Source organism: Leuciscus leuciscus, assembly GCF_965113295.1.
Source record: "Leuciscus leuciscus genome assembly, chromosome: 18".
Taxonomy (NCBI): domain Eukaryota; kingdom Metazoa; phylum Chordata; class Actinopteri; order Cypriniformes; family Leuciscidae; genus Leuciscus; species Leuciscus leuciscus.
In genome coordinates, this window is record NC_138742.1 from 23,651,789 (window position 1) to 23,665,326 (window position 13,538).

At 37.9% G+C, this 13,538-nt stretch overlaps 1 protein-coding gene across 1 annotated transcript in view; it reads left to right on the forward strand.

Moving 5' to 3' along the window:
* Positions 1-2,214: 2,214 nt before the first annotated feature.
* sycp2 (synaptonemal complex protein 2) overlaps positions 2,215-13,538 on the forward strand; it is a gene marked incomplete at its 5' end in the record, with an annotated part of 33,301 nt that continues 21,977 nt past the window's right edge. Inside the window, 13 exons of the mRNA XM_082144685.1 lie at positions 2,215-2,319; positions 5,207-5,231; positions 5,337-5,422; positions 5,623-5,717; positions 8,790-8,824; positions 8,961-9,103; positions 9,194-9,246; positions 9,337-9,382; positions 9,471-9,575; positions 10,271-10,331; positions 10,482-10,630; positions 11,099-11,170; positions 11,314-11,442. Of these exons, the coding sequence (XP_082000811.1) occupies positions 2,215-2,319; positions 5,207-5,231; positions 5,337-5,422; positions 5,623-5,717; positions 8,790-8,824; positions 8,961-9,103; positions 9,194-9,246; positions 9,337-9,382; positions 9,471-9,575; positions 10,271-10,331; positions 10,482-10,630; positions 11,099-11,170; positions 11,314-11,442 (1,104 nt within the window). The remainder of the gene's footprint in view (positions 2,320-5,206; positions 5,232-5,336; positions 5,423-5,622; positions 5,718-8,789; positions 8,825-8,960; positions 9,104-9,193; positions 9,247-9,336; positions 9,383-9,470; positions 9,576-10,270; positions 10,332-10,481; positions 10,631-11,098; positions 11,171-11,313; positions 11,443-13,538) is intronic.

Here is a 13,538-nt window from a genome sequence, read left to right on the forward strand (position 1 = left end):
GCGTTATCAAAACACAACGGCTCCATACAACCGTCAAACACGAAATAAATCTTTCTTTTACAAACGATTTTGAGTGACAAATGAACATTTTCGTCTCGAACGATCAGCGTTAACTTCACATTTTTTAAAAAAGGATGTGAAAGTTCCTCCTGAAGTCCGTTGAGGCGTCAGTCATAATCTGAGGTAACGTAATGTTAACGTAATCTGAACACTTCGCCAACTGGCTAAACTAGCTACGATTTAACTTAACGTTACTCCATCAAATAATTAGACAAATATTATCGCCTACAGCAATAATCTTTACTGTAATGTGTGTTATTTTGTTGTATTTGCCACAGTCATTCGCTGCCTATACTGTAGATGAGTCATTAACTGACTAAAAGCCCGCTAACAACATAATTTGATTAAAATATCGCATCCTAAACTAAACAAAGCCAAAGCACGCAGTTTGGTGACTTTTGTAGTTAATGTAATTTCGAGAATTAGAAAGACTGACATTTAGAAGACATATGAGTTCTCTTCTTTCCTGGAATTGTATTTTCTTTGAATTGTGTGCGTCTGAGATCATATTTAATATCTTCAACATTTAAAACAGGTCATCGTCTGTGCATCATGGCACCTTTGCAGGACCATCAGGTGAGAAACAAACCCAAAAGAGCTGTTTACTTCACGCTTTTATTTCTTGGAAAATGGATGTAACGTTAACCTCTCACCTCTGTAATGCCTTTGTCTCCTGTAATTATACGTGATGATTTTTATTCATTTTATGCACAAAACCACAAAGTTCACCTTATAATTTATTACTTAGGTGGAGAAACTGGTGGATGAGGCTTTCAAACACAATCATTTTCGGGCCCTAGAAAAATTTCTGCAAAATGAAAGCAAGGAGGAAACCTCTTTGAAATGTTCCAGACAATTCATGACCAAGCTGGATAAGCTGTTCAACAGGGTAAGTTTATTGGATTTGCATGGCAATTTATTATTATTATTTTTTAATATTGATTCCTCACATTTTTTCACTATCATTAATGTATAGACAAGAGAAATGTTAAGCAAATAAATTAAGATTTGATATACTTTTATACAAATTAGAAGTGCTCCATCTTTGAAATTGTTTAAGTCATCCCTTAAAACTTATTATTTTAAAGAAGCATTTGGGTGAAACGTGATTGTTGTGGTTCTCCATGTGATATATTTTATGGTTTTGCTATGTTTTGTTTATTGATTTTAATTAGATTTTTAGATTTATAATATTGTTTGTATGCATGCTTTATAATAGTTTGTATTTCATGCTTATTTTATCTACCTTAATATTGACTATGTAAAGCGCTCTGAGAATTGACTTTTAAAAGCGCTATACAAAATAAAGTTATTATTATTATTATTATTATTATCAGCACTGAGGTAGATTCAGCTCTTGACATGTCTGAGAGAATTAATGCGCTGTACAGAGTCAGATGGCAAAAGCTCGACAGTTTTTGATTTCACTTTCACTTTTAGGGAATAATTGACTGGTTTGAGACTCCTTCACTGGCATAACTCTTGTGCAGTGTTTGCACATTGCATGTGTGATATCCTTGGGCTCGCCTTTTGGGTGAAATATTTCAATGTGAAGTGACATTTTTCTTCATCACCAACTCCATCTTTGCTTGCAAAATGATAGAAAAAGATTCCAATTTCTCGCAACAATAAAACGAAGTAAACAATTAAATAAATGATTAAATAAATAAGTAAGCCCTCGTCCCCCGTGCTCCTGCTCACTAAAGCCTTTAAGTACACATTCTTGTACCTTGGTCTTTTTGTCAGATTTTCAAAAACTTTTTTGCTTGAATTTTTTTTTGTAATTTTGTTCATTCCTGATACCTGATTTGTTTCATCGCTTATAACCCTTTAACAAAGACTTTTTCAGAATCCCTATGGGAAAAATACTTCCGGAACCAACGCCACTGAAAAAGTGGGCGGCCACTAATGCACTCTATTGTGTCTTCTTGCAGGAAATAGATCTTGGAAATGTGGACCATGCTTGTCTGGTTCTTACCGTTTTACACAAATATGGCGAGATGCTGGTGTTTCCAGGAGGTGGTGGAATATCTGCCATAGTCGCCCAGGGATTTGTTAAAAAGATAAGTGTATAATCAATGTTTCTGTTCTCTCTGTATGTCTATTTTGGTGAAAGAGAATAATATATTCATGGCTTAAAATGTATATGTTTACATGGTCCAGTGGTTCGAGAAGGCCAGAAAGCTATGGGTGGAGGCAGGGTCATCAAGAAATGAGACATTGATAAAGCTGGCTGAGGACTTCTTTGATGCACTGATGGTTCGTAACGACACATTTTTGGGATAAAAGGAAATGCATTTAAATAGTTACGTTTACATGCACCCAAATATTCTATTAGTAATCAGATTGATGGCTTAATTGGATAGAAAAGCCTTCATGTAAACACCTCAGTCGTTCTGATTTAGCTTAATCAGATTCGAAGACACCTTGCACACATGTGCAGTGCCATAATGCATTTAAATTATTGTTTAATTAGGCTATATCTTACGAACTGGTAGTGGAGGAGACTGAATGTTTACTAAATATTTGGTAAAAAAGCTCTTCTGACCAATATCAGCTTTCTTTTTTAGAGATGTCATTAAGGCGAAATGACAATTATAATCATGGACGATATTGTCATTGTGACTTTTTACAGTTCTAAATGACTGGGCATGTGCTGAAATTTTGTTCAGAATGCATTTAGTGTAATGCATATTAGGGCTGTACTGTCCTAGTCGACTAGTCGATTAGTTGGTCGATACGTTCTGGTTCGACCAAAATTCTGATTGGTCGATTTTCTGCCGCGTTTATTTCATCAGTTTTGCCGCGCTGAGGCGCGCTCATTTCATCAGGTGGAAAGCACTAACTGCTAATGGGGGTGTTTTCAGAATACCCTTGTTTCACTGTAACAGTCTGTCTTCAAAACACCCCCCTTGTTTTCACCTTTTTTGGATTAGTCCAACCCAAGAGAGAGCGTCGAGCGTAGTAGGTTTGATGCTGAATATTATTTATTTAATTGTGAGAGCGTTTAATAGTCAGTCCTCTTCTAACATGTCAACAACAAAGAAATCGACAGTGTGGCAGCATTTTGTTAAAATTGATAACAGGAAAAAGGTTGAATGCAAAGTTTGCAAGCAACAGTTTTCCACAGCTTGACGACAAACATGACATATCATCTACTGTAAAAGTGGTAAGCTCACTTGTCTGCGTTAGCTTGCCCTGTCTGTTTTGAGTAAGCTATGAACATATCAGAATTTGCATATTTCAATGTTTTAGTGTGATAACCTAACTTTTTTATTTTTTATTTGGAGCCTAATGCGCAATTGCGCTGTGCTGTTGGTTGTTAGTTTTGAGCCTAGGATGCTTTATTTTTCAGTTATGCACTTTATTTCGTTTCTGCTCTTGATCTGGTTTGTTTAATAAATATAATTTTTTTATTAAAGTGGACGTGCCTTTTGTGTTTATTAAGAGTAAAAGCTTTAAGTTAATAGTCTATTCGTGTCTCAGCTGCGAAGCTAACGTTAAGCTCATCAGCCTCGCTCGGTGCGAGGACATGCACGGTGAAATGATAGTGTCTGACTAATAATAACTTATTATTATAACATATGACAAAAATAATTGTCTAAATTATGTTGTATATTCCTCAACAGTTCTTGTGATGATATCACTAGTTGACAACATAGTACTATTTTCGGAAATCATAAGCTATGATATTGCGCAGGTGATGCAGCGCTGTCAGAGCTGACAGACTCAAGTGTCAGACTCATTTCAGTGCAAAATAATTAGGTCAAAAACGATTTAATGTACTGCAAATAGCCTACTAGTTGTTTGTTTATTTATAATTCATTTAGGCGGACAACAAGGCTACCAAGTACTGCGCACAGTGCACATCTAATTAATTTAACGTTTTTTTTTTCTAACGTCATTTTTAGTCGATTTTAGTCGATTTTTAGTCGAAAATTTCAGGACTTCAGTCGACCAAGATTTTCTTTGGTTGAGTACAGCCCTAATGCATATATAAACAAATACGTGAATCGGATTGCAACATATAGGGTTTGTACTGTAAACAGGACATTGAATTTGAAATCAGGTCGGATTGATTAAAAAATCTGCATATAAACATACCTATTGAAAGCAATCACAAATGTCAATTTTTTTTTGTTGCAATATGACTTAGCAGATGTAATTGCTAGGAAAAGAGTACAAGAACAAAAGAGTGCAAAATAAACATATTTGTGATGCGATCTGGGAAAACACACCAAATGGTGAAATTTTACCTATTACAGGTTTTGATATCATATGGAAGCTGGTATCAAGCCCTTTCCAAATCTGTTTTTATTTTTTTCATAGCTTGTTGGTAGCAAAAGTTATGTTTATCTGAAGTCGGCCGATCGCTATGATTTTCTGGAACGGAATTTTGAGAAAAACAGGTTTACCATCGGGACGCTTGGCACTCAGGATTGGCGCGAAATGCGCACTAATACACATTCACTGTACATGTTATGTGGTTTATTTTATAGGTAAACTATCTTTGTAGTGTTAAGAGACGGACAGGTGTATGGGATATACGGCGATTGTTTTGTTTTTTTCACCTCTGCCGGGCATTAGAGAAAATGGTCGCATAGAATGCATTAGAGAAAGAGAGTATTTTCAGCTTGACACTATTGCTGTTTTTCTGCACTAAACAAGGGAATTTTGCCAAGATATTTTCAGAGATAATCTAAGATGTTATAGAATAATAATTTAATGAAAAAAAAAATTTGACAAAAAACTGACATTCAAACTATTTTCCCAGATCGCATCACATTTAATGAGGTTTTTCACTCGCATCCCATTCGGCTACATAGAGAGGGCGGGGTTTATGATCTATATTTCAGCCAATCACCAGGGAGCAATCAGAATGTTTTGACTTCACTTATCAGGATGTGTGTGGCACAATTTGTACACACACACACACACACACACGCACGCACGCACGCACACACACACACACACACACACACACACACACACACACACACACACACACACACACACACACACACACACACACACACACACACACACACACACACACACACACACACACACACACACGTGTACACACAAACACACTTATTGTAATACATTAGTCTGATCTGTGATTTTTTTTATTTCACCTCTGTAGGTTGTTCATGAAAGTTGTAAAGAAGGTGAGTGTTTTGTTCCAGATTTTCAGTATTTTGGAGGGAAAAAAAGACAAAAACAAAAAGTATAGGTTGAACAGTGCATTCATTTAAATCTGTGTATTTCCTCAGGTACATGTGAAGTTACAGAAGCGCTGCTTAGTCACATTGGCAAACTGGCCTCCAATGCCCAAATAAACATCATGATCCAGAAAGAGGTAAGATATTCAATACAGCTTAGCTTCAGTCACCACTAATATGCATGGAAGTAATCGTTTCGACCAAATGACAAAAACTCATTCAACACCTCCAGACATGACATGTCACTTGAGCTGTGTTTAACCAGACTTTTCCAGAAATAGAAGACTGAATTACAGGAGGGAATGTATGAAGGATTATTATTTACTCTTAATGACAGGCAGCAAGGAAACTCAATGCTATTCTGGCAAAGATTCCCATGGAGCTGAAAAAGAAGAAGATGATCTTGTCATCTCAAGAGGCCTCGTGTATGATGTATGTTGGATGATGATTATTATTATCACTCTCCTGTTTCTTGAAGGATTCTTGAGTACTTAAAGGGATACTTCACCTCTGGAAAGATGAATGTGTATTTAAAATGGGTAATTTATGTAGTAGAAATGTGAAATTATTTTTTAATTTGGAGCTTTCTAGACTGAGAAAAGCCAGAAAATGTATTTTTGGCTCATGTGGATGAAAGACAACAACTCCCAGAATGCACTTGCTTTGCTGCCCTACGAGGCCACTCCCAAGCCACACCTACCGGTATTAGAGCGCAGTTTAACAACTAGGCTAGGCTACTAGTTGACTCGAAACTTAAAAGACGCCGTTTTATCGTGAGTCTCCGTGATGAGTCTGCCCGGGATTTCGAGATCGCTCAAATTGTCCGGGATTCGGCTTTTGTGTTCTACAGTCGCCATTCATTATGTTTACTGTGGCGAGCAGGACGAGGGTGAACGACGCAAGGCCGATGGCGTGATTACTGATGAGCGAAACCTGTGAGACGCACCGGTCTCGTATCTCTCACGGAGGAGCGGGAATTTTCTTAGCAATGCTAAAACGCTCATCAAGCTCATCAGCACTTGTTTAGCGTTCATGTAAACACTACATTCAGATTCACCAATCGGAATGAATTCAGTTAGATTGAAACAAAAGGTGTGCATGTAAACAATGGATGGCGACTGTAGAAAGCAAAAGCCGAATCCCGGACATTTTGGACAATCTTCGTGGCCGGACATGTCCGCAGGGTTTCCGCGGGGTCTTAAAAAGTCTAAAATTCTGAACTTTAAATTTAAGGCCTTAAAAAGTCTTAAAAACGGCCAGATTTTCATCCTAGTTCTTAAATTTAATTTAGTCAGGTCTAAAAAAGTGTTTACCCTAGTTCATTTCCAGAAACGCTTGTAGCAAAAAAGTATGGAGTTGTAGCCTACAAAGCGGAGCTCTAGAGCAGGGGTCTCCAACACGTCGCTCGCGTGCTACCAGTAGTTCGTGGCTTGATATGAGCTAGCTCGCCAGAGGCCGTTCACATATCGCGTCTTTTGCGCGCTCAAGTTTGTTCAAATGTAGGCTCATAATTGAAGCGACGCGCAAATTTTTTTGCCAGGCGCAACGAGATGAGAAAAACTTTTCAGAATGCCGCAAACGCACCGCAGGTCATGTGACAGGAACCAACCAATCACCCCTTTCCATAACAACATTGACTACGTTTACATGTAGCCAATAACCCGTTCAAAACCGGGATATTAGCAATAACCCGGTCGCGCACGGCCATGTAAACACCGGCAAAAACCCGGATATGCTCATATCCCGGTTTTTAAAAACCCGGATATTATACCTGGGGTACCCCCTTTCTAACCCGAATATTTGGTCATGTAAACGCGTATCGGCATATCCCCATCAAAAGGGACATTGATTTGTGTTCTGCACATGTTCTATTCGCAAGGAATCTTGGTCTTTTGAGTAGGGACGGCGCATACAGAAACCCGCGTGCAGTATACCGGAAGTAAACAAGAAGTAGAGGTAAACATGGCGAGACGCAGCACAGCACCACACTTTTGGAGCGAGGAGGAAAGCGCAAACAAAGGCGATCGCTATCTGCCCCGAACTATTCATTATCCGCATGCTGCTGCTGTTGTTGTTGTCTTTGGATACAGGAAAAAGAATCGGAAATGACGCATATTGCGTCTTAAGGAAGTCCGTACGTCCAGACGCTAACCGCGCGTCGCCGTTTACATCGGGATATTGTAAATTCCATGTATACAGGAGTAACTCTCTCTGCTCACGCATGTAAACGCGTTATTCTGAATGTTTCAGAAACCCAAATAGTGACCCTAACCCGACCATAACCCGGATATTGGCTGCATGTAAACGTAGTCATTGAAAGCTCAGTCAACATGAAGGATGGGGGTGCACCCAAACACTACTAATACATATAAGCTAATGTGTAAATGTCAGTAATTTATATATTTTGACTCATTCTTTTATAAAAAAATATTTAAAGGCTGAAATATGAGGTTTATCTTTGTATAAAACCTTTTTTTGTCAAAACTTTATTTGAACTTGTACATGTTAGTAGATAACATGTTGCAAGATACTCTTTTAAAATCTGGCCATCATTTTTAATGGTATTTTAATGTTTACGTAAACAAAAAGTGCATATTGATGCTAATCAATTTTTTATTTGCTGTTTTTCGACATAAAACTTGTTGAATTGACTTCATTCTGTAGTATTAGTACTTTTTGAACAGGATTCTGTGGTAACCGTGATAATTTTGGTCACTTTAATCATCTCATCATTTCCTCTCTAGTTATGATCAACTATGATCAACTAAAATCAACAATAATTGTGTTTTTACAGTATAATATGCAAAAGTAAAATTTTCTATTAAAAAAATATCTACCTCTCCCTCTCTCTCTCACACATACATCAGATAATCCTAGATAGATAGATAGATACTCTAATGATCCCGAGGTAACTATCTATCTAACTTGGATAATGTGTCGTGTAGGTCTTAAATTTCAATCTTTATGGTCTTAAAATGTCTTAAAAAGGTCTTAAATTTGACTTACTGAAACCTGCAGAAACCCTGTGTCCGGGAAAAAGAGGATGGTAACCCCTACTACTCAGCTTTCTCCTACTACTCAGCTTTCTCCTACTACTCCAAGAGCCTGTTAGCTTAGCTTCCAAAAAAAGATGGCTGACACTATTTGTACATTCTGTGAGTGAGATCCCACCCTCTATGGGCGGGTTGAAAACATGTGGAACTAGCTCTTACTACTGGCTGTAGTCTCGAGCCTCTGGCCAAAAAATCCTTTTTCCTTTTTCCAGACAAAAAATACATAAATCTCTCATCTCAGGGAGATATGAGGGAGGGAAGCACGGTAATTTGAAAATACTACAGTTTTTCTACTGATACAAAGCTTAATGCTAAATGCTGAAGTATCCCTTTAACCATACATATAAAAGTTCCCATTTTGCTCCTGTGGACACATTTATTCAGGAAAGTACCTGTAGGGGTACAACTATGCTTGTATTTTAAATCTTTAGTCTGTTCTGTTTTTAATCAGAAATGACGTGGCCAGTCGAATCCTAAGAGGTGGAGGTTAGTGAAAAAATCCATTGTAGTAAATACTTGGGCAGATTAGTTTAGAAAGTGCGATTATAGAATTATAATTAAACACAAATTCAAAAGCACTCATACTATGACTGATTTTAGCTACATTTCTGCTGCTGTTTAGATTATGACCTGCAGGTGTCTTTAATGGAGGCCCTCTGCAGAATGACTTCACCAGCTCAGAGGAATGAACTAGCTGACTCCTGGTTTACTATGACTTTTGTCTCCTCTGCATTCAAGAAGATGAAGGATTCTGAGTTTGAGACTGTAAATATGGCCTGACATTAACAGATTATTTATTTATTTTTGGTTGCCTAGAATTTTGTAGTATGTTTTTTGTATGTGTCTTTGTGACAGGACTGCAGGAAGTTTCTAAATATGGTGAATGGCATGCAAGGAGATGGGAGAAGGTACTTACTTAATGTCTTTTGACAGCTTTCTCTTTATAGCCTTCTCTTTTTTACAGATTGTATAACATGTCTTGGTTTATCTTCTCACAGTGTGTACTCCTACCCTTGCCTGCAGGCATTTTTAGACAAACATGAGGTTAGTTTTCATATTTAGTATGGGACAAACCAATAGAAATGAGTATGGAAATACATCAATGTAAATATCTGTATTATAATGTTTACAGCTGCTCATGCCAGAGGATGGGAATCTTGAAGCGTTCTGGATTGACTTTAACCTTGGAAGTCAAAGCATCTCTTTTTACTTCTGTGTGACTGATAAGGATGCCCAGGTAATGACTCTATAGTCTCTCAATCTTACATTTGACCTTGGAAAATAATTATAGTATGTCGGTGCAGTAAGCGATTTCTGAGAAATTCTGTTGATATTTGAAATCCACCCAAACAAACACACCGCTCCCTACATCGCTTCGCCCCCAAATGCATGAACACGCAATGCAGGAGTGGATGTCTCTTTATTAGTGGTGCAACGGATCAGACAAAACTCAATTTTAGAATAAGAACAAATACATTAATTACATGCATAGATAAATACAATATAATAAAGTTACAAATAAAGTAAGGTCTAACAGTAGCCTTCAGGTACAGAAATGTTATAATTAGGCTGAATGTAAAATAACACTGTAGTGTTCACTGCATAAATTAAATATGGATTAATCTTTGTTAAAGCTGTGTTTTGTTGTTTGATTAGCATTAGTGACACAGACAGCAGCAGTTATTTATAGGCTGTTGTAACTTTAAGACCTATCACTTACGACATAACCGACTGTGTTTATGAGAATACTTGCCGAGATGGGTATTTTGTGTGTCGGTTCAAGTGCAAAGAGATGCGAAAAGGAATCAATTCAGTGTTCGTGCACTGTCTGAAATGCGCCTCTGTGTGCTTAAATTTAATCTTTAACAGTTGTTGTTTTTTTGGAAGAAATGAATAAATGTGTGAACATTAGATGTATCTCCCTCCTGTCAGGATGGCCAGTGGAACACTCTGTGTATTGCTGACAATGAGGTCCACAGTTACACAGTAGAAGGTAGTACAATCAACATTGTCTCTTTAAAAAGATCTTCTGCAAATGATCTCGAGACCCACAAAAACAGTAGTTCTGGATCCGTATCAATCTTTCTAAGTGTTTGTTCTAAGCTGTATATGAACGACACATTGTCTATATTTGACTTCACAGAGGAGGGCGGCAGAAAGACTCTCCATCTGGTTCTGACTGAGCCTGTCAACATTGACAGCTTAGAGGGCTCCAGAGTCTGCATCAAATTCAGCTCTTCTCTAGACATCCTGCGAGCCACTGAGAATGTTTATGGTCAGGCTAAAAACAGGGTGAGGCATGTGGCTGACGTTACTTTAAAAGATCACTGATGGACCTGCCTGTATATGAAAGGACAACTTTTAAGATATATAAATGTCAAGAATCAGATCTAATCAGAATATTTATTGTATTCAGTGCAAACCCCAATCTAACAATATCAATGAGATAATCTTCAGTTAATCTTATACACAGTGTTGTTTTTTTAAAGCTTTACAGCAGAATGATTAGGCCAAAAACTAAATTAACGGATTGACATGTTGATTGATTGATTAATGTATTGATTAAATTCATGTTTTTATGTGGTTATTAGGATCGCATCATTTACTTGATAAGCCTTTGAGCAGAAGCTGTACAGTCTTAACGTCTGATTAAATCTGCTAAGGGGAATGAAACGCTTGTATTAAATGTGTAATGACTTCTTTAATGCAACTGTCACACAGCATATCAACATTCATGTGTCCCCTTTTGCTTTATGTCAGACGTCTGTTAGAAAGACCTCTATTGTGAAAACACCTGTTCACATCAATCTAAGTTCACAGGAAAGTTCACAGGTGAGTAAATATTAAAAGATGCTTTTAAACATCTTCTTCCTAAGGTCAATTGTGACAAAAAAGATGGCTTTCTGTTATGAGTTGTGGGCTTTTATCTTTTTTTAACAAGAATTTAACTCTGACGGTCTGTGTTAAACTAACAGGTTTTTGTTCCTGAAAGCCAAGTGTCCCCCTCTCTGCGTGTAGAGGGAAGTGTATCATCAGTGAGGCATGGCATTCCCTGCCAGTTTCTTGCAGATCTAACACCAGATACAAAAAATATCCCCCAACAGGTAAGACAAGATGCTCACAAAATAAACATTTGAATTGTCCATTTTAGGATGCCTGTAGAGCTTTTATTGAGCATAATGATGTTTTGTGAGAGCTTTGAATTGAATTAGTTTTCTGGATTCCATTTTAATGGTATAATTACATTTTAAAAGTCAATTATTTAAGAATCAATTCTATAATTTTTTCCCCCAGAAATTCTGTGTTGTGCATTTAACATTTTCTGACAATCAAATAAGGCATAAAACATAAAACTTTTTTTCTCAAGCAAAGTGCTGCACCACAGAGCTTTACTGTTAAAATTAAAACATGGAAGAAAAAGTGTGATTACTCCTTAAAAAAAAAAAAGTTTTAACAATTGTTGTTGTTATTAGTGTTAGTATTGAGCTTATCAGGCTTATGCTTGTTGTTGTTTTTGCCTCTTTATGATGACTCGCTGAATTTTTGTCCTAATTTGTAAGTCGCTTTGGATAAAGGCGTCTGCTAAATGACTAAATGTAAATGTAAATGTAGTATTATTATTACATTGAGATGAAGCTAAATTCTACTGTAAACACAGGGCTCAACGCTAAGGATTTTTTCTACTGGCCCGGTCGGGGCAGAGGTTAAAATGGCCCCATAACAAAAAAATTATAAAGAAAAGAAAATGGGCCTATAAAAATAAGCATAGTTTTGTTTTCGTTATTTTTGATACATATAACCATAATAAATAAGGTTATGACACCAAAAGCTACTAGTTTAAACAGTAAGTAATAAAATATAAAAATTAAAAAATAATATCAAATTACGAGCAATAGCACAAACAAATACAACAAAACAAACATAAATTAAATAAACTGTGCTTTTCAGGTTTTTCATGTAGGTTAAAACAGGAGATTTTCAGGTACATAAATTGTAATCTAATGTATAACTATGTAACTGTATAGATCAACCTTTATTAAAGTTAATCAGCAAAATGCAGTTAAAGATGCATAAATAATGTTTTGAAATGTTGAAAAAGTAAACAATAGGAAAGCAATGGATCGCAGTGACAGTTCGGACGCTGAGGAAATTGTAGCCTAAATGTTTACTCGTATGACGGACCTCAGCCATAAAATTACGAGCCTGCTAGGCGGCCAAGAGAGCAGGGACAGGCCAGGATTAGACAAAACAGCGGTCAGAGGAGACACATTGAGTTGTGGTGTGAGGAGAACAGTCTTGGTGAGAGACCAGTGTTAGCTTATAGATACAGTGTTTCCGCTACATTCATTCTGCCGTGGTGGTCCGCCACACCAAAAATCATCCCGCCACGGCTGCAGCTTCTCAGTGAGGTCCGATATTGTGCATACTATTGTGTTATTGTTAAGCCCCACTAAAGGCATAAAAAACATTGTATGGCCCCGATCACACCTAACGCGCTTTTCAGGTTCGAAAACGCGAGGTACACAGCACTTACCATCACACAGAACGAGCAGTGTCCTGCGTTTTTTATGTTGCTAGGCAACCACTGAAACAGCTGTCCTGTCAGTCAAGTAAACGTCAAATCAGCCTTTTATTAACTTTATTTACTTTCTGTTCCCATTGTGGTAGTTACGGTTCGTGAAGTCGTTAAGCTCCTGGTAACCCGCGAGAGCACCACAAGTTTATCATCGCACTCTCCGGGCGTTCAAGCAACTTGCTTTCATCACTAAAACGGAAGGCCTGCCTCTCCATTCACTCGATTGGACAGTGGAAAAAAACGCGATGACGTCGGGCGGTTTTTCCGCTCGGAGTTGCTTTCTCTTCAACTTCAAAAGCGCGAGGCGCAGCAGGCGGTAAAACGCGAGGCACAGCAGGCTGTAAAACGCGAGGCGCAGCAGGCGGTAAAACGCGCGGCGCAGCAGGCTGTAAAACGCGAGGCGCAGCAGGCTGTAAAACGCGAGGCGCAGCAGGCTGTAAAACGCGCGGCGCAGCAGGCGGTAAAACGCGCGGCGCAGCAGGCACATAAACAGCACGCAGAACGCTCACGGCCATAGGAAACCAATTGAAAATAGGCGCCTCTCACTGCAAAAAACGCGTCAGGTGTGATCGGCTCCTAAAGCATCATAAAGTTTTTGTGCACAATATTCCAAGACTTCTAAAG